The sequence below is a fragment of the Anomaloglossus baeobatrachus genome, chromosome 5, assembly GCF_048569485.1.
Source record: "Anomaloglossus baeobatrachus isolate aAnoBae1 chromosome 5, aAnoBae1.hap1, whole genome shotgun sequence".
Taxonomy (NCBI): Eukaryota; Metazoa; Chordata; class Amphibia; order Anura; family Aromobatidae; genus Anomaloglossus; species Anomaloglossus baeobatrachus.
Window position 1 is genome coordinate 581,969,734 of NC_134357.1, and position 26,626 is coordinate 581,996,359.

Below are 26,626 nucleotides of genomic sequence, written 5' to 3' on the forward strand. Positions count from 1 at the left end.
TGTGCTGAAGCTGAGCCGCCAAATAGTAAACCCATGGATTGGGTATCGCCAGACCTCCACTACTTTTATCCCTCTGCAGGGTCTCGAGCCTAATGCGCGGCATCTTTCCGCTCCAGATCAATTCCCGGAATAATGCATTTACCTTATGGAAAAATCTTTGTGTGATCCATTGTGGAGAGTTGTGTAGCTTGTATAATAGTTGGGGCATCCAGATCATTTTGATCAAGTTAGTGCGGCCAACTGCTGAGAAGGGCAGGCGAGACCAGACTTCCTTCTCATCCTTAAATCTCGACAGAATAGGGGTTAGGTTGAGATTCTCATAATCCTCAACACGAGTGGTGACTATTATCCCCAAATATTTAAACTGGGCAACAACCTGGAGGCCCAAGTGTACGTAGTTAAGTGAGTTTGTGATTCCATCCACCGGAAGTAATACAGACTTTTCCCAGTTCATTGATAGACCTGAGTACTTCCCAAATTCTTGTATAACCCCCATTGCTCTTGGCAGTGATGATGTTGCATTGGCCAGAAAAAGGAGTGTATCATCTGCGTACAACGCTATTTTTTCCTCCTGACCACCCCTCCTGAACCCTGTTATGTCTGGATTGGATCTAACCATTGCCGCCATAGGCTCAACGGCCAGAGCAAATAGTAAGGGCGATAGCGGGCATCCCTGGCGGGTGCCGCTACCTAGGTGGAAAGGAGAAGTAAGGCATCCATTAACTTTGATCCTAGCAGTAGGGTTATTATATAGAAGTCTTACCCAGAAAATAAAGTCCCTCCCCAGTCCAAATCTGTCAAGTACTGCCCAGAGAAGCTCCCACTCAATAGAGTCGAGAGCCTTAGTGGCGTCTAGGGAGCAAATTACTCTATCCCCTGAGTTATCAACTGGCAATTGTAAGTTGAGGTGTAACCGTCGTATATTCACTGCCATTGATCTGGAAAGCATGAACCCCGACTGGTCCGAATGGATTAGTGAAAGTATAACCTTATTAAGTCTGGAAGCTAGTACTTTAGCTATTATTTTGATATCTGTAGGTAACAGAGAGATACCGTGTTTCCCCAAAAGTAAGACAGTGTCTTACATTCTTTTTACCCCCAAAAGTCCCACTATGTCTTACTTTCGGGGTATGTCTTATATTGGAAAAAAATCCCACAGCAATCGCAGCAAGTCTCCATGCAATGTACCGTATGGGGACTTGCTGCGATTGCTGTACATGAGGGCACTGAGGCTGCGTGTTTTTGTATGTTGTCCGTGGTCCTGATGGACCACGGACAACATTACTGCAACATTTCTCGGTGGCCGAGCGTTCGGCTGAGCGCCCGACCGCCGGCATGTGACAGCTCTCAGCTGAGCGCTCGGCAGCCGGCATGTCAGGGCGCTCAGCTGGGCGCTCAGCCGCCGACATGTCAGGGCGCTCAACTGGGCGCCCGACCACCGGCATGTGACAGCTCTCAGCTGAGCGCTCGGCCGCCGGCATGTCAGGGCGCTCTGCTGAGCGCTCGGCCGCCAGCATGTCAGGGCACTCAGCTGGGCGCTCGGCCGCCGGCATGTCAGGGCTCTCAGCTGGGTGCCCGACCACCGGCATGTGACGGCTCTCAGCTGGGCGCTTGGCCGCCGGCATGTCAGGGCGCTCGGCTGAGCGCTCGGCCGTCGGCATGTCAGGGCGCTCGGCTGAGCGCTCGGCCGTCGGCATGTCGGGGCGCTCGGCTGAGCGCTCGGCCGTCGGCATGTCGGGGCGCTCGGCTGAGCGCTCGGCCGCCGGCATGTCGGGGCGCTCGGCTGAGCGCTCGGCCGCCGGCATGTCGGGGCGCTCGGCTGAGCGCTCGGCCGCCGGCATGTCGGGGCGCTCGGCTGAGCGCTCGGCCGCCGGCATGTCGGGGCGCTCGGCTGAGCGCTCGGCCGCCGGCATGTCGGGGCGCTCGGCTGAGCGCTCGGCCGCCGGCATGTCGGGGCGCTCGGCTGAGCGCTCGGCCGCCGGCATGTCGGGGCGCTCGGCTGAGCGCTCGGCCGCCGGCATGTTGGGGCGCTCGGCTGGGCGCCCGACCGCCGGCATGTCAGGGGCGCTCGGCTAAGCGCTCGGCCGCCGTGTATGTCAGGGCGCTCGGCTGAGCGCTCGGCCGCCGGCATGTCAGGGCGCTCGGCTGAGCGCTCGGCCGCCGTGCATGTCAGGGCGCTCAGCTGAGCGCTCGGCCGCCGGCATGTCAGGGCGCTCGGCTGGGTGCCCGACCGCCGGCATGTGACGGCTCTCAGCTGGGCGCTCGGCCGCCGGCATGTCAGGGCGCTCGGCTGAGCGCTCGGCCGCCAGCATGTCAGGGCGCTCAGCTGGGCGCTCGGCCGCCGGCATGTCAGGGCGCTCAGCTAGGCGCTCGGCCGCCAGCATGTCAGGGCGCTCGGCTGGGCGCCCGACCGCCGGCATGTGACGGCTCTCAGCTGGGCGCTCGGCCGCCGGCATGTCAGGGCGCTCGGCCGCCGGCTATTGGGAGCGATCAGCTGATCGTTCACAATAGTCGGCTGCCGGTACTGTAAAGGAGAAAAAAAAAAAATAAATAACGCTTTTCGTTTACTATGTCTTACTTTCGGGGAAACGTCTTACATTAGCCGACCCCCCCCCCCCCCAAACCCCCACAACGTCTTACTATCGGGGGTGTCTTACTATCGGGGAAACACGGTAGGTCTATAAGAGTCAGGGATGAGGGGATCCTTGCCAGGTTTAGGTATGACAACTATCACTGCTTCTCGCATTGACTGGGGCAAGGAGCCATTTTTGGCTGCTTGCTGGAAGGTCGACAGCAGCTGGGGGAGCAGGATGTCTCCAAACTTTTTGTAAATCTCTGTGGGGATCCCATCTGAACCCGGTGACTTATTATTGGGCATGGAGGATACCGCTAAATGCAACTCTTCCAGTGTGAGTGGACTGTTTAGGTATACCCTGTCCTCATCTGAAAGTGAGGGCAAGGGGATGTCTTTCAGGTAAGAAGCTATCTGTTCCCTATTTTGAGCTATAGCTGCAAGCACGTCTTTCAGAGTGGGCTCAGCACCCTGCAAAGTTGTGGCAGGCTCATGTGGACATTTATTATGCATGGATGCAGGGCGCTCCAGCTTGTCCTGCAAGCCTTGCTGTAATGAGTCTGCAGCACTATTTCCTCCTTCCTCCTCCACTGCATTGTGAGGGCTGTGCTGCCTGGAGCTCCCCAGTTTAACTCTTTCATCCCTGTGCACCGTGGGAGCCCTGCATTCTGTGCCCCTGGCATACTCAGATAGTTTTTCAGTTGCATGAGTTGCTGCAGCTCTAGCTGCTTTGGAGGCTGGTGTCTGTGTCCCACTACCATTTTGTGCAGTACCTTCCATTCCTGTTGCCGCCTCCTTCTGCCTCCTGCTCGTCCCCCCAGCCATGTAACCTCCGTCCAAGCTGTGCAGTAAGTTCAGGGTGGTCTCTGGTTGCTGCACGGATGATTTTTGTCCTCGCCACAGCCCAGTGGAAGTCAGGATAATCGGCAGTTCCAGGAGCTCTCTTCTTAGCTGCTTCTCACATCTCTGGCCAGGCCTCACCCCCTTGCATCCCCCCTTTTTACCACTTGTTATTTGGGAATGCAGTTTCTTTTTCCTTTGTCTGTTGTTTTCCTTTTGTGTCATTATCATAAAGGAGGACTAGTGTTCCTCCTGCCCTGCTCACTAGACACGGTTGTTGGTTAGGTAAGACACGTGATTGTTGCACGATGTGAAAGAACCTGTCTTGGGACATCGAGGAGCTCAGAGTTGCTCAGAGTAAGTGACAGGGTTTATCCTTCCTGTTCTTCTCTAGAGGCATCTTTCTCATGATACACAGCCTGTTGGTGGAACACATTGGTAACTGGTGCCTACTGTCAGCAAAGTCCAATTACAGAGGCTCTGGTGATGACTGAGTAGGCACTTAATCATGCCCCTCCGGGTAAGCCTGGTTCAGGGCGCAGTGAGGCTACGTCCCTTCTCCTCAACCTATTAGCATGACAGGTCTACATGTAATTCTTCAAATGACATGATTCAGAAGAAACCCTCAAAGGCTCCATTCACTGTAATGAGTCAGCAGAGTTAGTCTAGACTCCTCATGGCAGTGCGTCAATCATCCCTATCTAGTGAACAGTTATCTCCAGTAATTGTATTATTACAGCGGATTCTTTATGATGTTACATCGTCATCTTCTCCCCATTCAGGTCCTTATAATCTCGGATCCTCTCAGTGGAGATCTTCTATATAAGAGAATTCTCCTGATTGACCCATCAAGGATGGATATGGACAGGGACAAGATGGCGGAGAGGATATTACACCTCACCCTAGAGATCCTCTTCCGGCTTACTGGAGAGGTGAGAGATTCTGATGACGTCACATTACATCATTCTTATCTATGGGAATAACAGATGGACAGAACTGGAGAGGTGAGGACTCTGGAAATGTCTGGAGTGAGATTTATTACTGTGTCTCTCCATAACCAGGATTACACAGTAGTGAAGAAGACCTCTAGTGAGAGCTGTCAGGCCCCTGTGTCTGAGGGATGGGGAAGACCCCTGAGCCCAATCACGGGGCCTCCACCTCACCCCCCGATACATGAGGACATCAATGACCAGAAGATCCTAGAACTCACCTACAAGATGATTGAGCTGCTGACTGGAGAGGTGACACTGCTGGGAATGCTGGGACATTATACAGTAACGCTATGAAGGGATCGGGGGTGACGGTATCATTGTATGTGTCAGGTTCCTATAAGGTGTCAGGACGTCACCGTCTATTTCTCCATGGAGGAGTGGGAGTATTTAGAAGGACACAAAGATCTGTACAAGGACGTCATGATGGAGGATCCCCAGCCCCTCACATCACCAGGTAATAGACAGGACTAAATACACACGGCCTATAATTATCTGTATGTAAGGAATGAATTCAGTCCCTGTATGTGTCTCCTCCAGTTCTATCCAGTAAGAGGACGACACCAGAGAGATGTCCCCGTCCTCTTCTCCCACAGGACTGTAAACAAGAAGACCCCGATGTTCCTCAGGATGTGTTTCCTCCAGATCTATCCAGTAAGAGATATCTACTCATGTACTTTCTGCACTAATTTTGTGTTTACATTTTTAGACTTTCTGCTCTGTTTTTTCAGCTGTATTTTCTTTGCTTCTGCTTCTTCTGCTGTTTGTTTCTAGTCCCTTCTCTATGTTGTTATGAGGGCAACTCAAAAACCTGCAGAGGGTTCATGAATACCCTGTTTCCCCGAAAATACGACCTGCACCGAAAATAAGACCTAGCATGATTTTATGGGATTTTAAGAGAATACTTGAAATATAAGCCCTACTCCAAAAAATAAGACCTAGTTACAGTCAGGGCCAGCGTTGGGAGAGTCAAGCTGTGCAATTTCTTAGGAAATCCACTCTCTTAGGCTATGTGCGCACGTTGCGTACAGTCACTGCAGAAATTTCTGCAGCGATCTGAAGAGCACATGTGCGCTTTAAATCGCTGCAGAAATGTCCGTAGTGAAAAAAAAAAAAGCCGATTCCATGCGCTCTGCCTGCAGCTCCTGCCATAGACAGAGCAGAAGCTGCCGGCAAAGCGCACGGAAGAAGTGACATGTCACTTCTTAGAACGCAGCGCTTCGGCAGCAGCCGAAGCGCTGCGCTCTAAAACGCCACGTGCGCACGGCCCCTGCACAGTCTCCATGGACTGTGCAGGGGACGCTGGACGCATGCAGTTACGCTGCGCTACAAAGTGCAGCGTAACTGCATGTATTTACGCAATGTGCGCACATAGCCTTAGGGTCCCCATCAGTTGTATTCTGAGGTTTAAGTTTAAGGACCTTTGTTGGCTTCAAAGTCATGTGACATGATGTAACCAAAGGTATCTTAATTGCAGGAGTCTAAATGAACTGACCAGAAGACAGGCTGGCATGCAGGACTGGCATTAGGGGAAAGGGAGAGCAAACTGGACAATTTCACAGAACCCCCATTCTCCTAGCGGCCCCAGTGTTTATATGCCAATTATAGGACTGCTTAAGGACCTTCTGGACATAACGTCATGTGACCAAAGGCTGGTGGGTGGGTAGGTGGGTCGGTGTGTGTGTGTGTGTGTGTGTGTGTGTGTGTGTGTGTGTGTGTGCGTGCGCGTCCGCGTGTTCACGCCAATTTTAACCAGCTTTGCCAAAATGGGCAGAGCTTGGCCAGAAGAAGGGAGTGATGCCACCACTTCTCTAATTCATAACAAACTGCAGCGTTCCCTATGCCAGAAATCTCACTCCAGTCCCTGGTGTCATTTGTCAGTGTCCATTGCCGGTATTGATGAATTGGAGTACTAATGTTTATCTGCAAGACCCTGCTACTTGCTTTGGTTACAAAGCCTAAGGTTAGGCCATCAACGTTATAGTCTCGGACAATCCCGTTAAATATCCGGTATCTGTCTCTAACTATTTTATGTTAGACAATTTCAAAGAAATTCTTTTTCAAAGACTATGTTGTGGATCAATGTTACAAGGAGATTTTTGCAGGTTTTGCCAACTGTCATGGCGGCGTCAGGATCTGTGGAAATGATAGATTCTGGTACTCTGCATGTTAACTGCTGTGATGTCTGTGAGCAGTGCAGGGAGACGCAGGCTTTAAACTACAGGCTTGGGCAGGCTAGCAAGAGTTATTCTCTGCTGGGTTGCTTGTTAATGTCTTTGATCACATGCTGTAGAGGAGAAAGTATCTATCACTCCCTTTCTGTATATGCTGGCTGGACTATTTCATTAATGCCAGCTATTGGTTACCTATACTGGTCTGGTGAGGTGTTGAGATCCAGACTTTATGGGTGGTTGTTTTGTATTATTGCTGTGAGCTGTTGTGGTTTTAACCCTTGTTGTGTTTTTGTTGCTGCTTTTCTGCTCTTGCTTTTCTCCTCAGTCTCTCACTGTTTATTTCTGTGAGTTTGCAATGTGTCCTGTCTGTCTGTGTTAATATTTGTTTTCATTCTATTCCTGCCCCTTCCTTCCCTGGGGGATAACAGATTAGATCTAGTCAGAAGAATAGTAAGGCATGGGACTCAGGCATCTCCATATTCAGGGGTAATCAAGAGGTTAGAAACAGTTTAGGGTCCCCTAGCGTGAGGGACAGTATAGTAGCCCTCTGTCCCTCATTATCCTGCAGTCACATTGTGACAATCAATCAGATTATTTACTGTAGCACATTCCAGAGAACTGGTGCTAGTAATGGGAGATTCAAATTAACGAAGATGTAACTCTTAGATAGGGATGGGAGATCCCGATTTGTAAAGATCGGAGATCGTACCGATCGCATAGTGATCGTGTGCACGATCCCAATCACGAACTTTCCTGGAAAGCTTGTGTTACAGATCGGTCCAGATCGGGACCAGGAGCTGTAAAAAGAAAGCACATTATTAAAATAAAAAACTTTATGATCATACTTACTGGTCACATGACTATGACGTTTTCAAAGGTCCTCTTAACTTCCGAGGGTATTCACTGCACTGCTCGTCACTTGGCTGTTTTCGGCCGTGTTCGCGGTGATGTCAGGGTTCACCCGAGTCCATGGCTCATAGACTCGATTGAACTTTGACTGTGACTGTGTGAGTGTCGCATCGCATCACGGCGCTCAATCTCAAGACAGCAGCGGGTCTGCTGCTTGTGTTTCCATGCAGCTGAAGCGCTCCTGTCGTGAGATCAGTCCGTGCGGGGTTATGCCCATGCGAGACGCAAGTGCAATCATCCCCTCACTGTTAGCCTGCTTCTTGCTCTGTACAGAGCGATTTAGCAGAGCTGGCAATGCTCTCTGCTTCTCACTGTGTATAGACTGTGTCTGTAAAGAGTGATGAAGCTGACAATGCTCTGCCTGTGGATTACGTCGGACTAAGGATTTTTTTATTATAAAGATGGAGTCTCTAAATTTTTTTTTTTTTTTTTTTATATTTCTAATAAAAAAATTTTCTGTTGTATTTTTTTTCTGTTTATTAGAAATTCATGGTGGCCATGTCTAATTTGGCGTGAAACCATGAATTTCGGACTTAGTACCATCTGAGAATACAAAGCTGGTATTAACCCCTTTATTACCCAGCATGCCACCACCACTAGGGCCACTGGATGATCCGGGTAAAGCGCCTGGAAAAGGCGCTAAGGAACAATGAGCCATTTCCAGGGGCGGGTGCGGACTGCCGAGAATCCCAGCCCCCAGCTGACTGGCTGTACTTGACTGGCGATCAAAATACAGCGGGAGCCCACGCATTTTTTTATTTTTTATTATTATTTTTTTAAATAATTAAAAAAATAATAATAATGGGCTTCCCTGTATTTTGATTGCCAGTCAGTCAAAGCCAGGCAGATGGGGTGAAGGTGGCAGTCCGTAGCTGTCCGCTTTCATCTGCGCCGAGTATCAAAAATATAGTTGAGCGCTACATCATTTTTTAAAATCATTTATTTTCATAAAATTATATATTGTGCTCACTTTTTTGTTTTTATGTATTTTTTTTGTATTCAGTACAAACAGGGAGTGGCCCCTTTCTCAGTGAGCTGGGCATTTCATTCTGTGCATCCCCTGACTGTGTGACCTGTTGGGACCCGGTCACTCTCAACCCTTAAGACCATGTCACACTAAGCAACATCGCTGGTAAGGAACAACTTTTGTGACGTTGCTAGCGATGTTGCTTAGTGTGACATCCAGCAACAACCTGGGCCCTGCTGTGAGGTCGTTGGTTCTTGCTGAATGTCCTGGGCCATTTTTTAGTTGTTGCTCTTGTTGTAGCTGTTCTGTTTTGTCACAAATCAGCTTATGGGATCACCAGTGAGGTCCTCTGAATTAGGCCTCTTCAGACCTAATCAAGATCGAGCGCTCGGAGAGAAAAGACCAGCATCCATGTGAGCATGATCAATTTCTTCTCTGTTTATTTAATGAAAGTACAGTTTATTTATACCATTTACAGATCAATGTGATATTGCAAAAGAAAGAGAAAAAAACTTCTAGCTGAACTTTACCAGTTGCTCATATGACCTTTAAGTTTTAGCAAAACAAAAATGTAGAGTCATGCATATGAGATAAGAAGAAGATAAGAAGAACATTTAGAGGACAATAATAATCCTTGAGCCGGTCTCTTATTCCGTAGGCTCCATGACTATGAACTACCATCAGATATACTTACTAATAACAATAAATCTTTAATGAAGAAATAGAGAAACTATTAACCCTTCTATATCAATTTCCCCCTTTTGTAAATGGTATAACCTTCACTACACGGTCAGTAGGCGTCCAAACAGGAGCTGCTGGCTCATGGGCCTAGTACCCATGAGGGGTCTTCCTACCACTTCACCCATCCACCCTCAGTGTGGACACCTACTCCCGGTCAGCAGAGGCCATTTGGGGTCCGTAGTAAACTACAGAGGGTTCAATGCTGGGACTCTTAGAACATACATTATTCATTAGTTTAGGTAATGCATATATCAATCCTTTTACAGCTATATAAAGCAGTAGACAGAACAACAATATTTGCATACAGGTTTGTATAATGCCAGAAACCCAACCTGCTATGCCCTTAAACCAATTGGCTGGATTCATAAAAGAAAATGTATTTCCCCACCAGGAGTCCTTGTTGGCATCGTGCTCTTTTAACCATTTATCCCTAAGTTCACTTGTTTTCTGTATATCTGCTCTAACCTGGAGGTTGCCTGCAGGGTCAATGTAATGGAAACAGGCAGGACCAATTATTTGACACATTCCGCCGTCTTTTGCTGTCACAAAGTCTAGCACTATAGTATGCTGGTTAGTGACTACAATTAATTGTTTTTGTATAGCATTGGTAGCATTTAGAATCTCAAGAACCCGAAAAATTTGATCATCCAGGTAGTCAGTGGACTCTACTAGCTTGTCCCACATTTGCATTAAGAAAGGGTGTATGAAAATAGCACTAAATACCTTATTTGCTTTTCCCATTTCTACTACATGAGGCCTACCATTTGGCCGGGGCTTATTATCTGCTGCTCGTTTATACAAGGTATGAATTGGGACAGCTGCTACATCTACTTCACTATGAGGAACTATGAAAGTGGCAGGTGTTAGTCTGGCAAGTGTGCAGACCCCTCTCATGTCAGGGCTCACCCACTTGTGAGCACGAATCCCACAAACCAAAAACACTCCCTCTGGGAAAATACAAAAGTGAGTTTGACTTTGTACACAATAAAGCAGATTCAGAAGCCCCTTCATGACTTTATGAGCACACCATGTATTGTTCATTTGTTTTCCGGTCATACCCGAGATACAGCTACCCCGCTCCCTCCTAAAAGTCCGTCTAATAAATGATGATGTACAGCCCTCAATACCCTTCTGATATACTGTCTCATTGTCCTTGCTTAAGTCATGTGTATGTATATAGAAACAGTTATTGTCTTTTCCACAATTTCCAACACCATTGTATTGAAGACTGAACCATAATCCATCATGAGGAATGGGGCCCGAATGAGGAATCTTAGTCTTTATTTTGGCAATTATGCCCTTGTCTGAATCGTATTCCATCCACCACGAGTATCCATCGGGTCGTGTGATATTTAGCTGGAACCAGGGTTTAGTGACCCATCCAACTATAGTCAATGTAGCAGATACATCACGAGGTACATCTTCTCCCAAAAATCTAGATTCAGTCCAGGTTTCATTGTGTATACAGTCTGGTACCAACACCTCCTGTGGTTCCAGAGGTAAGGCTAAATAAGGCATAGTCTTTGAAGAAATAGGACTGTGTGTGCAGATCCAACAGTCTTTTGGCTTTTCTCCTTCCATGTCCTCAGTAAGAGAAATATGGTGGCGAATGAGTTTATTATCCCAGTCCGTAGTTAAAAGTTCGCTCAGCGTCTTTGTTTGGCGCAGCAACCCTGCTACACCTAGCAGGATAATTAGCAAAACTGTCATTCTGCCGGTGGAGTGACCTTTTTACAGTGACTGGCGTGGATCCAGGTGGGTTTTCCCTCAAGTTTCACTGAGGTGGATGTGGTCAGCTGGACTTGGAATGGGCCATCAAAGCGTGGATCTAGGCTCCTTCTCACGTGTCTGCGCACGACCACCCAATCACCTGGATTCAGCTGATGCACATCTGCACTTAAATTGGGATCTGGAATGGATGAAAAGACATGTTTATGCACCACATTAAGTCTTTCCTGTAAGGCCTGGACGTAGGCTGTCATAGTGCCGTGCTGCATCTGTAACACTTGTGGAAAGTAGAGACCTGTTTTTGGGGCACTACCAAAAAGGACTTCAAAAGGAGACAAGCCTGTCTTTCTATTTGGAGTGTGTCTGACTGAAAAGAGTACCAGGGATAAGCACTCTACCCAATTCTTTCCTGTCTCTGCCATGGCCTTTTGAATTTTTAGTTTAAGTGTCCCGTTTAATCTCTCTACTTTTCCACTGCTCTGTGGATGATAAGGGGTATGGAATGCCTGCTGTGAAGCGCACATCGCTGTGTGTGACAGCGACAGAGCAACAACTAAATGTGCAGGAGCAGGAGCCGGCTTCTGCGGATGCTGGTAACCACAGTAAACATCGGGTAACCAAGAAGCCCTTTCCTTGGTTACCCGATATTTACCTTCGTTACCAGCCTCCGCCGCTCTCAGCTGTCAGTGCCGGCTCCTGCTCTCTGCACATGTGGCTGCAGTACACATCGGGTAATTAACCCCATGTCTACTGTAGCTAGGAGAGCAGGGAGCCAGCGCTAAGCAGTGTGCGCGGCTCCCTGCTCTGTGCACATGTAGCTGCAGTACACATTGGGTAATTAACCCGATGTGTACTGTAACTAGGAGTGAAGGGAGCCTCCACCAAGCGGTGTGCGCTGGTAACCAAGGTAAATATCGGGTTGGTTACCCGATATTTACCTTAGTTACCAAGCGCAGCATGCTTCCACGACGCTCCAGCGATCCCTGCCAGGTCAGGTTGCGGGTGGGATCGCTGGAGCGTCGCTTAGTGTGACATCTCACCAGCGACCTCCTAGCAACTTACCAGCGATCCCTATCAGGTTGTATCGTTGTTGAGATCGCTGGTAAGTTGTTTAGTGTGACTGGGCCTTTAGCCACATTGAGGCCTATTTTAGACCTATGGTAAGGTTTTAATATTAGAGAGTGTAGGTACTATCCCAACTGGGTACACCTTGACGTTTGGTGGGATAGCTTTATGCTTTTTTTGACCAAAAACAGTGTTTACTAAGTACCCTATGTTTATATGCACTATGCTTTTATTTAGTTACAGCAGGGTATGTTTTCACAATTTTTTCCTTGGTGTCTCTTTATTAGAAATAAATACACAGACACACTTAGGGAGTCCATCTTTATTACTCCCTCTCACCCCTCCACGATCCTGGTCTTCTGTCACTCATCTAGCTCTGCTATATCAGAATGCACGAGGGGGAGGAAGAGCGCTGCTACTCCCGCACTGTCTAATCACTCAATGAGTGATCAGAGGCTTTGGGTTGGTAAGCGGGGATTTCACTGCTGCCACCGTTGCCTTAGTAGCCTAACGAACGGGTTACTATACTATAGTAACGGTGATCTCCGATCACCTGATTCTGGCGACGCTATTCATCACCGGCTGTGGCAGCCAATCCCTGCATGTTGGCTGATTGTGTAAAGAGCGCCAACATGCAGGGAGGGGGAGCCGAGCATGTGCCTGAGCATCTCGCTGGTACACAGCGGTCGCTGAGTTTACAGAGTACTGAGCTGCTTGGGAAAGCACCGTGTACCGGCGAGCATGCTGACACTACAGGACCTTTGCACGATGTCATAATCATGTGACCCAGTCTGTAGCCAATGGGATAATACAACATTCCCATGTGACTGATCATATGGTTATGACGTCACGGAAGGTCCTTTGGTTACCGGGAGGACACCGCGATGATCGTACTCGGAAGCAGAAGCAGCGGGAGACAGAGTGCAGGATACGTCGCGGGATCTGTAAGTATAATGACAATGTTTATTATTAACTGTATTCTTTATTTTACAGCCCCCCGCCCCATCCCATAACTGTAAAGTCCAAGATCGGTGATTGGATGCACGATCATGTTATCTCGATCCCGATCTTGAACTTCACAAAATGATTCAATGAGTCTCCCCGATCCCGACCATCGGGGGGATCACTCATCACTACTCTTAAGCCTGCTTTACATGTATCAATTTCTCGTGCGATCGCATTTGCGATCGCACCCGCCCCCTTCGTTTGTGCGATATGGGCAATTTGTTGCCCGTGTCACACAAAGTCGTAAACCTCCGTCACACGTACTTACCTTCCAAACGACCTCGCTGTGCGTGGCGAACATCCTCTTCCTGAAGGGGGAGGGACGTTCGACGTCACACAGCGGCCGGCCAATAGCAGCGGAGGGGCGGAGATGAGCGGGAAGTAAACATCCCGCCCACCTCCTTCCTTGCGCATTGGCGGCGGGACGCAGGTAAGCTGCAGTTCAGCGTTCCCGGGGTGTCACACGGAGCGATGTGTGCTGCCCCGAGAACGATGAACAACCGGCACGCAGTAGAACGTGCAATTTTTTTATTTTTTTTTTAGAAAATGAGCGACGTGTCAACGAGCAACGATAAGGTGAGTAATTTTGCTCGTTAACAGACGCTCGTAGCTGTCACACGCTACGATATGTCAAACGGCGCCGGATGTGCGTCACTTACGACGTGACCCTGAAGATATATCGTTTGATATATCGTAGCGTGTAAAGCCCGCATAGATCGAAATTGGACAACAGATTCAGGATACATTTATTTCTAATTTAATTTCTGATGTTATGGTTTAAAAAAAATGTACTTTCAAGATAATATTATAAAAAATAATAACATTGTGTTTATTTTTAGCAGATGACTGTATTGGGAGTTCAGATGGAAATCTATCATCTTCAGAATTTAAAACAGAAGATCAAAGTATCACACATGATACATATGAAGAGCATGCTGTTGCCCCAAATATACCTCCAGTCCTTCCTCGGAAAGCTTCATCATCAGATCTTTTCAAGCAAGTCCAAAATTCCGATTTATCACAGAATTGTAAGCAAAATAAAAGTTACAGAAGGGATGTGGAACATGAAACGGCGCCTACAAGGGTGAAACCATTTTCATGTTCAAAATGTGGGAAATGTTTTACCAGGAAATCACATCTTAATATCCATCAAAAAACTCACACAGGGAAGAAGCCATTTTCATGCTCAGAATGTGGAAAATGTTTTACTCAGAAATCAAATCTTGTTATGCATAAGAAAAATCACACAGGGGCGAAGATATTTTTATGCTTGGAATGTGGTAAATGTTTTACTAGTAAATCAAGTCTTGTTGACCATGGAAAACTTCACACAGGGGAGAAGCCATTTTCATGTTCAGAGTGTGGGAAATGTTTTATTCAGAAATCAGATCTTGTTAGGCATCAAAGATGTCACACTGGGGAGAAGCCATTTTCATGTTTAGAATGTGGGAAATGTTTTATTCAAAAATCAAAACTTGTTCAGCATCAAAGATCTCACACCGGGGAGAAGCCATTTTCATGTTTAGAATGTGAGAAATGTTTTAATTGGAAATCAAAACTTGTTCGGCATCAAAGATCTCACACCGGGGAGAAGCCATTTTCATGTTCAGAATGTGGGAAATGTTTTATTCAAAAATCAGATCTTGTTGTGCATCAAAGATCTCACACCGGGGAAAAGCCATTTTCATGTTCAGAATGTGGGAAATGTTTTATTCAAAAATCAGATCTTGTTATGCATCAAAGATGTCACACCAGGGAGAAGCCATTTTCATGTTTAGAATGTGAGAAATGTTTTAGCCGGAAATCAAAACTTGTTCAGCATCAAAGATCTCACACCGGGGAGAAGCCATTTTCATGTTCAGAATGTGGGAAATGTTTTAATTGGAAATCAGAACTTGTTGTGCATCAAAGAATTCACACAGGGGAGAAGCCATTTTCATGTTCAGAATGTGGGAAATGTTTTAATTGGAAATCAGAACTTGTTGTGCATCAAAGAATTCACACAGGGGAGAAGCCATTTTCATGTTCAGAATGTGGGAAATGTTTTATTCAAAAATCAGATCTTGTTGTACATCAAAGATGTCACAGTGGGGAGAAGCCATTTTCATGTTCAGAGTGTGGGAAATGTTTTATTCGGAAATCAGATCTTGTTAGGCATCAAAGATGTCACACTGGGGAGAAGCCATTTTCATGTTTAGAATGTGGGAAATGTTTTATTCAAAAATCAAAACTTGTTCAGCATCAAAAATCTCACACTGGGGAGAAGCCATTTTCATGTTCAGAATGTGGGAAATGTTTTACTAGGAAATCGGAACTTGTTGTGCATCAAAGATCTCACACCGGGGAGAAGCCATTTTCATGTTCAGAATGTGGGAAATGTTTTATTCGGAAATCAAATCTTGTTAGGCATAAGAAAAATCACACAGGGGCAAAGAAATTTTTATGCTTGGAATGTGGTAAATGTTTTACTAGTAAATCAAGTCTTGTTGACCATGGAAAACTTCACACAGGGGAGAAGCCATTTTCATGTTCAGAGTGTGGGAAATGTTTTATTCAAAAATCAAAACATGTTCAGCATCAAAAATCTCACACTGGGGAGAAGCCATTTTCATGTTCAGAATGTGGGAAATGTTTTACTAGGAAATCAGAACTTGTTGTGCATCAAAGATCTCACACCGGGGAGAAGCCATTTTCATGTTCAGAATGTGGGAAATGTTTTACTAGGAAATCAGGTCTTGTTTACCATAAAAAGAATCACACAAAATAAATAATTTTTATGTTCTGAATGTGGGAAATGTAGTTTTCATAAATCACATCTTGTTAAACATGTGAAGAAGCCACACAGGGAAGGAACCTTTTTCATGTTGTGAATAATTGAAATGTATAACTGGTAAATCAAGTCTTGCCTACATCAGAAAACCAACAGAGCAGAGCAGCCAATATTGGTTTCAGAATTTGCCAAATGTTTTCATCATTAATCAGGTCCTGTTGTCAGATGAGTCACACGGGAGAAGCCATCATGATGTATCATAATTCAAAGGGTTTTATCCTAAAATCGGCTGCAATTCCTTAAGTAAGAATTTGTGAGGAAAAGAACCATTTTCTTTCTTTTTAGAAATTATTGTATTTTTCCTTTCATCACGACAGCACCCACGAGAGAGGGATCCGCCACCTTCAGGACAGGAAACCTACAGATAAAAAAGGGGCGGTCCCCCTCCCTCATCAGTTGGTTTTCTGTCCTGCATGGAGAGGAACCTACAGTACCTGGGTCCGGTTGAGTCCGTGCGGTCTCCGAGGGAACGGCGGAGCTCAGGGTCCAGAAGCACGGTCGGTGGAGCTCCCCTCGTGGACTCCGTCCTCCGGTGCACCTCGTCCTCTTTCCTTTGGTCCGGCTTTGCCTCCAGGGTAATGACGCCTGCACATGCGTGTGCCTACTTCTTCCGGGTTGCTCTGCTCGTGCGCGGCAGGGGGGGCCCTGCCGCGTCAGCGCGCGCTCTCTGCTGCCGTGTCCCGGAAGTGCACAGGAGCGCTTCCGGGGGAGTGGACCGGGAAGGTTCCTGGTGAAGCCCGTGGACCCCTCCTTCCTGAGCCGGACGCGGCATGGTCGGTAAGTTGCTGTCTGTCGCCGGCAGTGCACGGAGGCCGGCGCCTCTCCCTGTGTCGCGGGCTGCGCCTTCCGGCTGCAAGGCGTGTGCGATGTGTCCGGGGCCGCGTCCGCGCTCTGTCTCCTCGGCGGTAGCCCGGCAGTGCACGGAGGATCATCAAAGAGTCTCTGCCTGCCCTTCCCCCTGCCGCCCGTCCGGGGTCGGTGCGTTGCTTAAGTCCCGGTGAGCGGGCCTTTGGAGCTGGATTCTGCCGCATGGACGGCGGCTGGGCCTCCTGGCCCCTGTGGCCCCTGTGGTCTCCTAGCCTCGGTGGCCTCGGGGCCTTTCTGGCCTCTGTGGCCCGGCCTCTATGGCCCGGCCTCTGTGGACTCCGGGCCTCTGTGGCCTCCGGGCCCCATTGGCCTCTGTGGACTCCGGGCCCCTGTGGCCTCTGTGGACTCCTGGCCCCTGTGGCCTCTGTGGACTCCTGGCCCCTGTGGCCTCTGTGGACTCCTGGCCCCTGTGGACCCTGGGCCCCTGTGGCCTCTGTGGACTCCTGGCCCCTGTGGCCTCTGTGGACTCCTGGCCTCTGTGGACTCCTGGCCCCTGTGGCCCTTGTGGACTCCTGGCCCCTGTGGTCTTTGTGTACTCCTGGCCCCTGTGGCCCTTGTGGACTCCTGGCCCCTGTGGCCTTTGTGGACTCCTGGCCCCTGTGGACTCCTGGCCCCTGTGGCCTCTGTGGTCTCCTGGCCCCTGTGGCCTCCGGGCCCCTGTGGCCTCTGTGTATCCTGGCCCCTGTGGCCTCTGTGTATCCTGGCCCATGTGGCCTGTGTGTCCTCCTGGCCTCTGTGGCCGGTGTGTGTCCTTCTGGCTGAGCCTTCTGGCCTCTGTGTCCTCGGGGCCTCCTGGCCTCTGTGACCTCTGGCCCTCCTGGCCTCTGGGCCTCCTGGCCTCTGAGCTTCCTGGCCTTTGCTCCTCCTGGTTTTGGGTCTCTGGGCCTCCTGACCTCCTGATCCCTGTGCCTCCTGGCCCCCGGGCCTCCTGGCCTCGGGCCTCTGTGTCTCTTGGCCTCGTGCTTCCTCGCCTCGTGCTTCCGGGTCTCGTGCTCCTGGCCTTGGTCCTCTGTGCCTCCTGGCCTTGGTCCTCTGTGCCTCCTGGCCTTGGTCCTCTGTGCCTCCTGGCCTTGGTCCTCTGTGCCTCCTGGCCTTGGTCCTCGGTGCCTCCTGGCCTTGGGCCGCTGTGCCTCCTGGCCTTGGGCCTCTGTGCCTTCTGGCCTCGGGCCTCTGTGCCTTCTGGCCTCGGGCCTTTGTGCCTCTTGGCCTCGGGCCTTTGTGCCTCTTGGCCTCGGACCTTTGTGCCTCCTGGCCTGGGGCCTCTGTCCCTCCTGGCCTCGAGCCTCTGCGCCTCCTGGCCTCGGTGCCTCCTGCCTTCGGGCCTCTGTGTGTCCTGCCTCTGTGTCTTGTGCTTCCTGGCCGCGTGCCTCGGTTGTCTCCTGGCCTCGTGCCTCTTGCCTCTGTGCTTCCTGGCCTCTGTGCTTCCTGGCCTCTGTGCTTCCTGGCCTCTGTGCTTCTTGGTCTCTGTACTTCCTGTCCTCTGTTCCTTCCTGGCCTCAGGGCTTCCTGGTCTCTGGGCCTCCTGGCCGCTGTGGTCTCTGTGGCTTCCTGGCCTCTGTGGCTTCCTGGCCTCTGTGGCTTCTGGCCTCTGTGGCTTCCTGGCCTCCTGGCCTCTGTGGCTTCCTGGCCTCTGTGGGTTCCTGGCCTCTGGGCCTCTGTGCCTTTGTGCCTCTTGGTCTTTGTGCCTCTTGGCCTTTGTGCCTCTTGGCCCTTGTGCCTCTGTGCCTCTTGGCCCTTGTGCCTCTTGGCCTCTGTGCCTCTTGGCCTCTGTGCCTCTTGGCCTCTGTTCCTCTTGGCCTTTGTGCCTCTTGGCCCTTGTGCCGCTTGGCCCTTGTGCCTCTGTCCCTCTTGACCTCTTGGCCTCTGTGCCTCTGGGCCTCTGTGCCTCTTGGCCTCTGTGCCTCTTGGCCTCTTGGTCTCTGTACCACTTGGTCTCTGTGCCTCTTGGCCTCTGTGCCTCTTGGCCTCTGTGTCTCTTGGCCTCTGGGCCTCTGTGCCTCTTGACCTCTGTGCCTCTTGGCCTCTGTGCCTCTTGCCCTCTGTGCCTCGGGGCCTCCTGGTGGGCCTGTGTTTCTGGTCCTGCGTCTCTAGGCCTTGCGCTTTTGTGCTTGATCCTTGCGGCACTCCTGCCTTGCGCCTCTGACGCCTTGCGCCTCCCTGGCCTTCCTCCTGGCCTGGCGCTTCGGGCTTCCTGCTTCGCCTCTGAGTCTCTGGTCTTGCGTCCCGGCATGGGGGGGGGGGTGTTGTACCGCCCTTTTCTTCGGACTGGGTTCCTGTCCTCCCGGGGCGGCTCCCTCTCTCGGGGCAGCGGGAGGGCCTGGCTCTGGTGTTCCTTCCTGCTCCCTTCGGGCCCGGGCCTCCCTGGTTCTCCCTCCTGCGTCACGTGCCTGTCCTGGGCCCCTGGGGTCTTCTGTCCCGGCTGGCCCTCCTGTCCCTGTGTCTTCCTTCCTCGCCGCGTCACGGGACCCGCTTGCCGGCGTGTCTTTGGACGGCATTTCCTGCCATCCCATCCTTGCTGCTTGGCTGACGGCCCCTCCCCACTTGCCCTTTGGTCGGCTGTGGATGCTTTTCCTTGCCTCCCTTCCTGCTTCCTCCCCTGCTGTGGTCACGATGCCCTCTCTTCTCCTCCTCGTCCAGTGCGGTGCTGTCCCTGTTCCTCTGTCTCTTGGTCGCCCTTGCTTCTGCCGGGCATGTTCGCGCCCGTCCGGCCCTGTCCGTTGGTCCTCCCTTCCTTGGGGTGTTCCGGTTCCAGTTGTTCTTCTGCCGAGCAGGGTGTCTTGCCCAGGGTGGCGTCCGGGGTTTTTTCCCGCGCTGGGTGCTTTCTCCATTCCTTCGTTTCGCTGCCTGATCGTGGGGGGGGGCTCTGTCCTAGCCTATGTCGCTCAGTCGGCCCCTTGGCGGCAGGGTTGGTCTTTGTTCTTTGTCTTTCAGGATTCCGGCTGTGGTCCTCGCGTGGCGTGGCGTGGCGTCCCTTGTCCCGATGGCTGTGGGATGCTGTTTCCATCTCATCTGTGGTGAAGCAAGTTCCTCTGGCCTCCTCGGTGACGGATCCTTCTCCTGGGCGGTGGCCTCCCCCTTGGGTGGCTGTGGCCGGTGTCTCCATCGACGGTTTTTGTACAGCTGCGCCCTGGTCCTCTCCGTCCGCCTTTTCCGGGCTCTGCCGGTTGGCCTTTGTTCTTCCACTGTCTTCCGTTGGAGGCTTGGCCCTTCACGCGGTTATCCCACCCTCTGAATGTATTCTCTCTAAGTCTCTCGTGGGTGCTGTCGTGACGAAAGGAAAAGACTAAATTACTTACCGGTAATGGGATTTTCCTGAGTCCACGACAGCACCCTTTACACCCCTGCCCTTTCTTGTTTGTTTTTCACCATTCGGTGTCCTGGGATTCGTCTGTTTTGTGTATTAATTCATTGGCGGTTCCTCTCCCGTTTCTCTGCAACCAACTGATGAGGGAGGGTGACCGCCCCTTTTTTATCTGTAGGTTTCCTGTCCTGAAGGGGGCGGATCCCTCTCTCGTGGGTGCTGTCGTGGACTCAGGAAAATCCCATTACCGGTAAGTAATTTAGTCTTTTTGAACCATAAGACACACCTAGGTTTTAAAGGTGGAATATAGTGAAAAAATTAACGCAAAAAATGTGGTCATCAAGCACTGTTATGGGTAGGATCTGCTGCTGACACTGTTACAGGGATAAAATCCCCCAATTCTGTACTAATGTCCCCCATACTGGGCCCCTTCCAGGTATATGTGTCTCCCATACTCGTGTATAGGTCTTTCATCTTGGTATATATGTTGCCCATCTTTATCCCATCCTGGAATATATGATCCCCATCTTGGTATATATGGCTCTTGTCCTAGTATATATGTCCCTGTAGTGGCGTGGCCTGAACCTCATGTAGGGAGGAAGCAGCACGGGAGAGCTCCTGCCTGGATCCGATAAAAAATCCTGATTACCGGCCCTGTTGACGGCCATAACTGACCTGGACAGCTGCAATATCCCATTGGGCATCTGGGAAACAGAGGATCCTCGCACCATGCCGATTCGTGTCAGCAAGAAAGATAAGGAAGCATTGGAGCGTGTCCCTGCAGCAGCCAGGATGGCGCCGGCCAAAACCACGTTGTCCTGTAGCGGAGCAGCGAGAGCCACGAGCAGGCTGGAGCGTTATGCTAGGGTGCCTCCTGCTAATGATCTGTCCTCCGGTGCAAAGTCTGAGGAAAGCGCTGATCACACCTTGGAGCTGGAAGATCGTGCACCCAGGGAGGGGGCCGTGAGTAACTTGAACTCTGTGTGCTTAGCAGCCCAGCAAATGCAGACGCCAGGGCCTGTAATAGAGGGTGGGGGAGGGGGAGATGTGGAACAACCAGAGACTGTCCCCGCTGAACCCACACTAAGAGAAATCCTGGCAGCAGTTAACACTTGCAATACCACACTGTCCACTCTAAGTAATCAAATGGGAACTGTCACCTTGAATATAGCCTGTATCAAACATGAGCTGCAGGGGGTGACTGCCAGAGTGGGAGAGCTGGAGGATCGTGTGAGTGTAGCAGAGGAGAAATTGCCACCAATGACACGGGAGCTGGGAAAAGCTGCACAAAATATCACAACACTGCTGAACAAGGTGGACGACTTAGAGAACCATTGCCGTAGCAGTAATCTACGCCTGGTGGGGTTCCAAAGACTCACTGGGTTTTTTTGAAAAATGGCTAATGGACACCTTTGGCAAAGATGTTCTATCCCCATTCTTTACTATTGAGAGAGCGCACAGGGTCCCTACTCGTGCCCCCCAGCCAGGAGCACCCCCACGTCCTATTTTGCTCAAACTTCTGCATTTTAAAGACAGGGATGCTATTCTGTGCAGATCCAGAGATATTAAGGAACTTGCTATTAATGGGAGGAAGATCTCTATTTTCCCTGATTTTTCCATGGAGGTACAACGTAAAAGGGCGCAATTTATTGAGATTAAGAAACGCCTGCGCGGCTTACAAGTGCCATATTCCATGATGTATCCTGCTAGGGACTATCAGCAAAAGTAGTGGGGATAATTGATTGCCACCAATGGTACCTCTGGATCAAGGTTAATTATCAGCAAAGTTGAAAAGAGGAATTTAATACATAACCTTTAATAAAGTATTAGTTAAAACGTTGCTCAGTGATGCAACTATACAATTTGTGCAAACAAACAAACAAAAAACCCAATTCAATTCCGTCTGGACCAAATCACAATGAACTAATGCAGGAGCTAGCACACCGATTAGGAGTTATTACTGTCAATAATGTATAAGTATACTTCGGACAAGCTCCATAGGTTCAAATATTCAAAAGGTATCCGAGGTTTACAGATGCTCCTAATTAATTGATATGATCTGATTGCTAGGCCAAAGAAACCTATGTTAATGTGCTAGTTCAACCAATATGCTCCAGTGGGAACAAAAAATGATAGTACTCTCCCAGACTTATATTAATGCTGCATGATGGTACATTGTTAGTATCATACAAGAGTACCCTCTCATAGTTATATAAAAATGCATTACATTAGAATTGTTATTTCATTCAATCTGACCCTATTTAAGCTGGCCCTTTCATAGCTTCAACAGCCTCCCAGTTGAAGCTATGACAGGGCCAGCTTAAATAGAGTCAGATTGGTACTGCCCTTGTAAGGGTTGGAGTCTATGGGTTTTTTGAGGGTATATAGAGTCCACCTAGGGAGAGATCGTATGCCCGGTTGTGGACAGCTTTCCGACCCTATGGGAATATTGACCCCCTCCAACGACTGACCCGGATCCATAAATGGTTGAGACCAACCCTTTTTTTCAAGTTATCATTTGTGTAAATGCACACTGATATGATTTTGTTGATCTGTATGCATAATTATTGGGCATAAAGAACGTTAGTTCGGCCATTTTGAGATTACTTTGGATAAACCCACAGTACACCACTGTTTGGATTCGTGCCTTATTGGTAATATCTCAGTCTCCTAGAATAATATTTGTAAAACACCTAGGTTGTCTTTTACAATGAAATAACAATTCTAATGTAATGCATTTTTATATAACTATGAGAGGGTACTCTTGTATGATACTAACAATGTACCATCATGCAGCATTAATATAAGTCTGGGAGAGTACTAATATTTTTTGTTCCCACTGGAGCATATTGGTTGAACTAGCACATTAACGGGTATAGGTTTCTTTGGCCTAGGAATCGGATCATATCAATTAATTAGGAGTATCTGTAAACCTCGGATACCTTTTGAATATTTGAACCTATGGAGCGTGGTCAAAGTATACTTATACATTATTGACAGTAATCACTCCTAATCGGTGTGCTAGCTCCTGCATTAGTTCATTGTGATTTGGTCCAGATGGACTTGAATTGGGTTTTCTGTTTGTCTGCACAAATTTTATAGTTGCATCACTGAGCAACGTTTTAACTAATACTTTATTGAAGGTTATGTATTAAATTCCTCTTTTCAACTTTGCTGATAATTAATGATGTATCCTGCTAGACTGCGAATTGCGGTGAATGGAGAAACTCACTTTTTTGATACAGCAGGGGCGGCGCTGTCTTAGCTGGATATTAATGAGAGGTCCATGAGGAGGAAGAATACTTGAAGATCACCCTTTCTACCGCCAGGTGCTGCTGTTTCTTATTGTCTGAGACGCTATGCTGGTATAATTACTACTGATCATTTCATTTTGGATCCAGGGCGGGAGATGACCGGTTCACTGTGGACACTCGTTACGGGAACAAGCTGTGGACCCATCTCCCTGCAAGGACTCTGGGCGAGTTTTTTAGCCCTGATTCTCTCTCTCTGAGAGAAAAGTGCAAGTTACACTTGTTTTTGAGGGCGGGGGTGCTGTACATTGGTGTGCAGGGCTCTATTTCCCTCCTTGTTTTTTTTCATTTATTGTTGTATTTTGCAATTAATATGGGGGGTGTGGCATACTTCAGTCATGTCGCTCAAGCTAATGCTAACAGGAATTGGTGGAGATTGCCTCTCTCCCCCAGGAATGGAGTATGATTCCGGTTTATTAATTTTTAACCTGCTCTTATGGCTACATCACTTAATATTGTAGCGTGGAATGTTAGGGGTCTCGGGGATGCGAATAAGAGGTGTGCTATATTTACTCATTTGCAAAAGTTTTTCCCAGCTATTCTATGTTTATCTGAGACCCACATGATGAGAGATAATGTTCATTGGCTGAGAAAGGGATGGATCACACATGAATATCATTCCACATACTCGACCCATGCACGGGGTGTCAGTGTGTTGGTGCACAAATCGATCCCGTTCTCATGTACCAAATCAGTGGTTGACCCTGGGGGCAGATTTGTTTGTTTACTTTGCACGCTGTATGGTATACAATTTATTTTGGTTGCGGTATACATCCCTCCACCGTACTCAGTCGAAGCAGTAAGAAGAATCTTGTCTGTTTTAGACTCCTTTCCCCCTGCGCCGACTCTTCTGTTAGGGGATTTTAACACATATTTACATCCTTATCTAGATAAGCTACATTCAGGGGAACATATCAGAGGATGCTGCCCCAACTTCATTTGCTAGAATGCTGACAGTTGGGTTTGGTAGACCTTTGGCGTGTCCAAAACCCCACATCCAAACAGTTTTCCTGCTACTATAGGTCCCACCACACTATGTCACGGATTGACCTGGCTATTAGGAACATACTTATGACCTCATATGTACAAACGGTGGCCTATCTACCTAGAAGCGTATCTGATCACTCACCACTCCATGTTACTCTTTCATGGGGAAACCCCCTCACCTTGTCTAGGCCTATCTAGAAACTTAACCCCTTCTGGATTCAGCTCATAGGGGGATCTTTACATGATACTATTTTAGAATATTTTCAACTTAATGAGTGCTCTGCACCATCACATATAGTCTGTGACTCTATAAAAGCCGTGGTGAGGGGCATCTATATTAGAGAAATATGCATACGTAAAAACCAAAACAGAAGCTACACCCAAAGTCTGATTCAGGAAGTATCTGTTGCGGAGGCTGCGGTGGTGCTCAACCCGACAGAGCAAATGAAAAACACTCTAGAGAAGGCACAAACGTCACTGAAAGAAAATCTCATGTTGGCGGCAGCAAATAAACGTTACTTCCTCAAACAGAAATATTTCATAGAGGGAGAGGGAGTAGGGCACTTACTAGCCACGGTCATTAGGGAACAGGAGGGATCTTCATATATAAATAGGCTGAAGACGGAGTCGGGTGACCTTGTAACAGAGAGTGAGGATATAGTGAGGGAGATAAAGAGGTATTATATGTGACTATACACATCAGACTGTGACCTCCCGGAGACTGAGATATGTTAAAGCCGGGGTCTTGTTTCCTCTCAGGTAGCAGGGACAGATGAGATAGAACATAATTAATCAAAAGAGGGGAATTGTTAGAGAAGCCATTTTGTATCTTTTTGGTATAGATCGAAGTTCAGTATAGAGTTCATTATAACATATGAAGTTCATTATATTCTCCCACATATGGGTATTTGATTAGTTATGAAATCGTTACGCAATCCATTATGCAAGCTTGGAATGAGTAATTGATGTTCTATTCCACATCTGCTATTGACATATCTGCTGCTCCATCATCCAACTGCCCTTCTTCAACTTCTTCACTCATGTGTATTGCACTGCGATTTGCACAGGTATCAGTGTCACCATGTTCGAATCTATAGGCTCTGGTCCAGTTTATTTCATGTATGTATCTTTGTAGGGATATACAAGGAGATCTGGTACAATACGGATTTTGGTTTGGGGTATAACCCCTTATTCCAAAACTAACTTTTAACATTTGATTGGGAATGGGGGTTACAAAACAAGACATGATATTAATATATATTCATGATACATTACAAATTTATTGTCCCACTGTTTATACCTAAAAGGAAAACAACATATAGAAAGAGAAGCAGTACACAATACTTCCCTAATGCCATTTCTTTCATCTCTTTGTGAACCCTCCTGCAATGGGATGTATGGACTTTTACTGAGGTTGGTGTACTGAGTTGGACTTGGTGTAGATCCAAGTTTCCCCCACACGCCTCCAGACCGTCACCCAGTCCCCCAAACTTCAGAGAATGTGTGCCAGATTGGAAGGATCTGGAATGAAACTGAAACCAACTGTTTATTACATGGTATTACATATTTAATTAATCATTTATATATTAAAAATTACACGTCTAATTACTGGATCTGTGAACAAAAATTGCATTTTGTACCTTCTTATCTTTTATCTTTTATCTTTTATATATACAATTTCTATCATGTGCTTTTCTAGTAATAACATATCATTTTCTGCACTGGATTGCCTCTGACCAAATCTGGGAAGAAATCCACAGAACACGCACAAACTTGCATAACACCTGCTTATGGTATATCACTATAATTTATCTGCGGTCTCTGAGATGGGAAGAGCCAATGCAGGGTATATTTCTATAAACTATACAGTTTTCCTTCTTTCATTATTTTGGGTAATTTTGGGCATATGTCTCACAAGTCTGGGTAAATCTGGACTAAATTCTGGTGTCACCCATACCTTGTTTTTTAAGACACACTCTTATATCCGTTTTTCACAGAGAATTCCTTATTAATCTATTGGTTACCTGGACCATCAATAAGAAGAGAGCTTATGGCAGAGAAATATTACCGCCCTGTATCCACAGACCTCAGTCAGCTGGAATTCCTGCGTCTCTATCTCCACTCCTCGTTGAATTTCTTGTACCTGTAGGGATTTAAGAACACAAGGAGTGGCAGACGTCACAGACGTGACAGGAGCCACCAAGGTGGTCTGTACAGGGAAAGATGGAAAACTCTCAACTCTAGGCCCGGTTATTGTTTCTTTGTTAACTACACCTGTGTAAGCATCTTTTTGTGCTCCATCACTGTCAGCTCAGGTCTAGACTTTATCTTCATTATACC

General features: G+C 48.3%; 2 protein-coding genes across 3 annotated transcripts in view; one reads left to right on the plus strand and one right to left on the minus strand.

The window, feature by feature from the left end:
• LOC142312468 (uncharacterized) overlaps positions 1–26,626 on the minus strand; it is a 419,059-nt gene that overhangs the window by 236,582 nt on the left and 155,851 nt on the right. The gene's annotated exons all lie outside the window — the stretch shown is intronic.
• LOC142312464 (uncharacterized) overlaps positions 1–26,626 on the plus strand; it is a 104,840-nt gene that overhangs the window by 4,541 nt on the left and 73,673 nt on the right. Inside the window, exons 2-5 of one of the 2 annotated variants that reach the window (XM_075351403.1) lie at positions 4,195–4,344; positions 4,474–4,858; positions 4,942–5,055; positions 13,830–15,810. The exons of the other annotated variant lie outside the window; for it this stretch is intronic. Coding sequence (XP_075207518.1) covers positions 4,726–4,858; positions 4,942–5,055; positions 13,830–15,757 — 2,175 coding nt within the window. The 5' untranslated portion in view covers positions 4,195–4,344; positions 4,474–4,725 and the 3' untranslated portion in view covers positions 15,758–15,810. Of the gene's footprint in view, positions 1–4,194; positions 4,345–4,473; positions 4,859–4,941; positions 5,056–13,829; positions 15,811–26,626 lie in introns of those variants that run through there. 2 annotated transcript variants of the gene reach the window in all.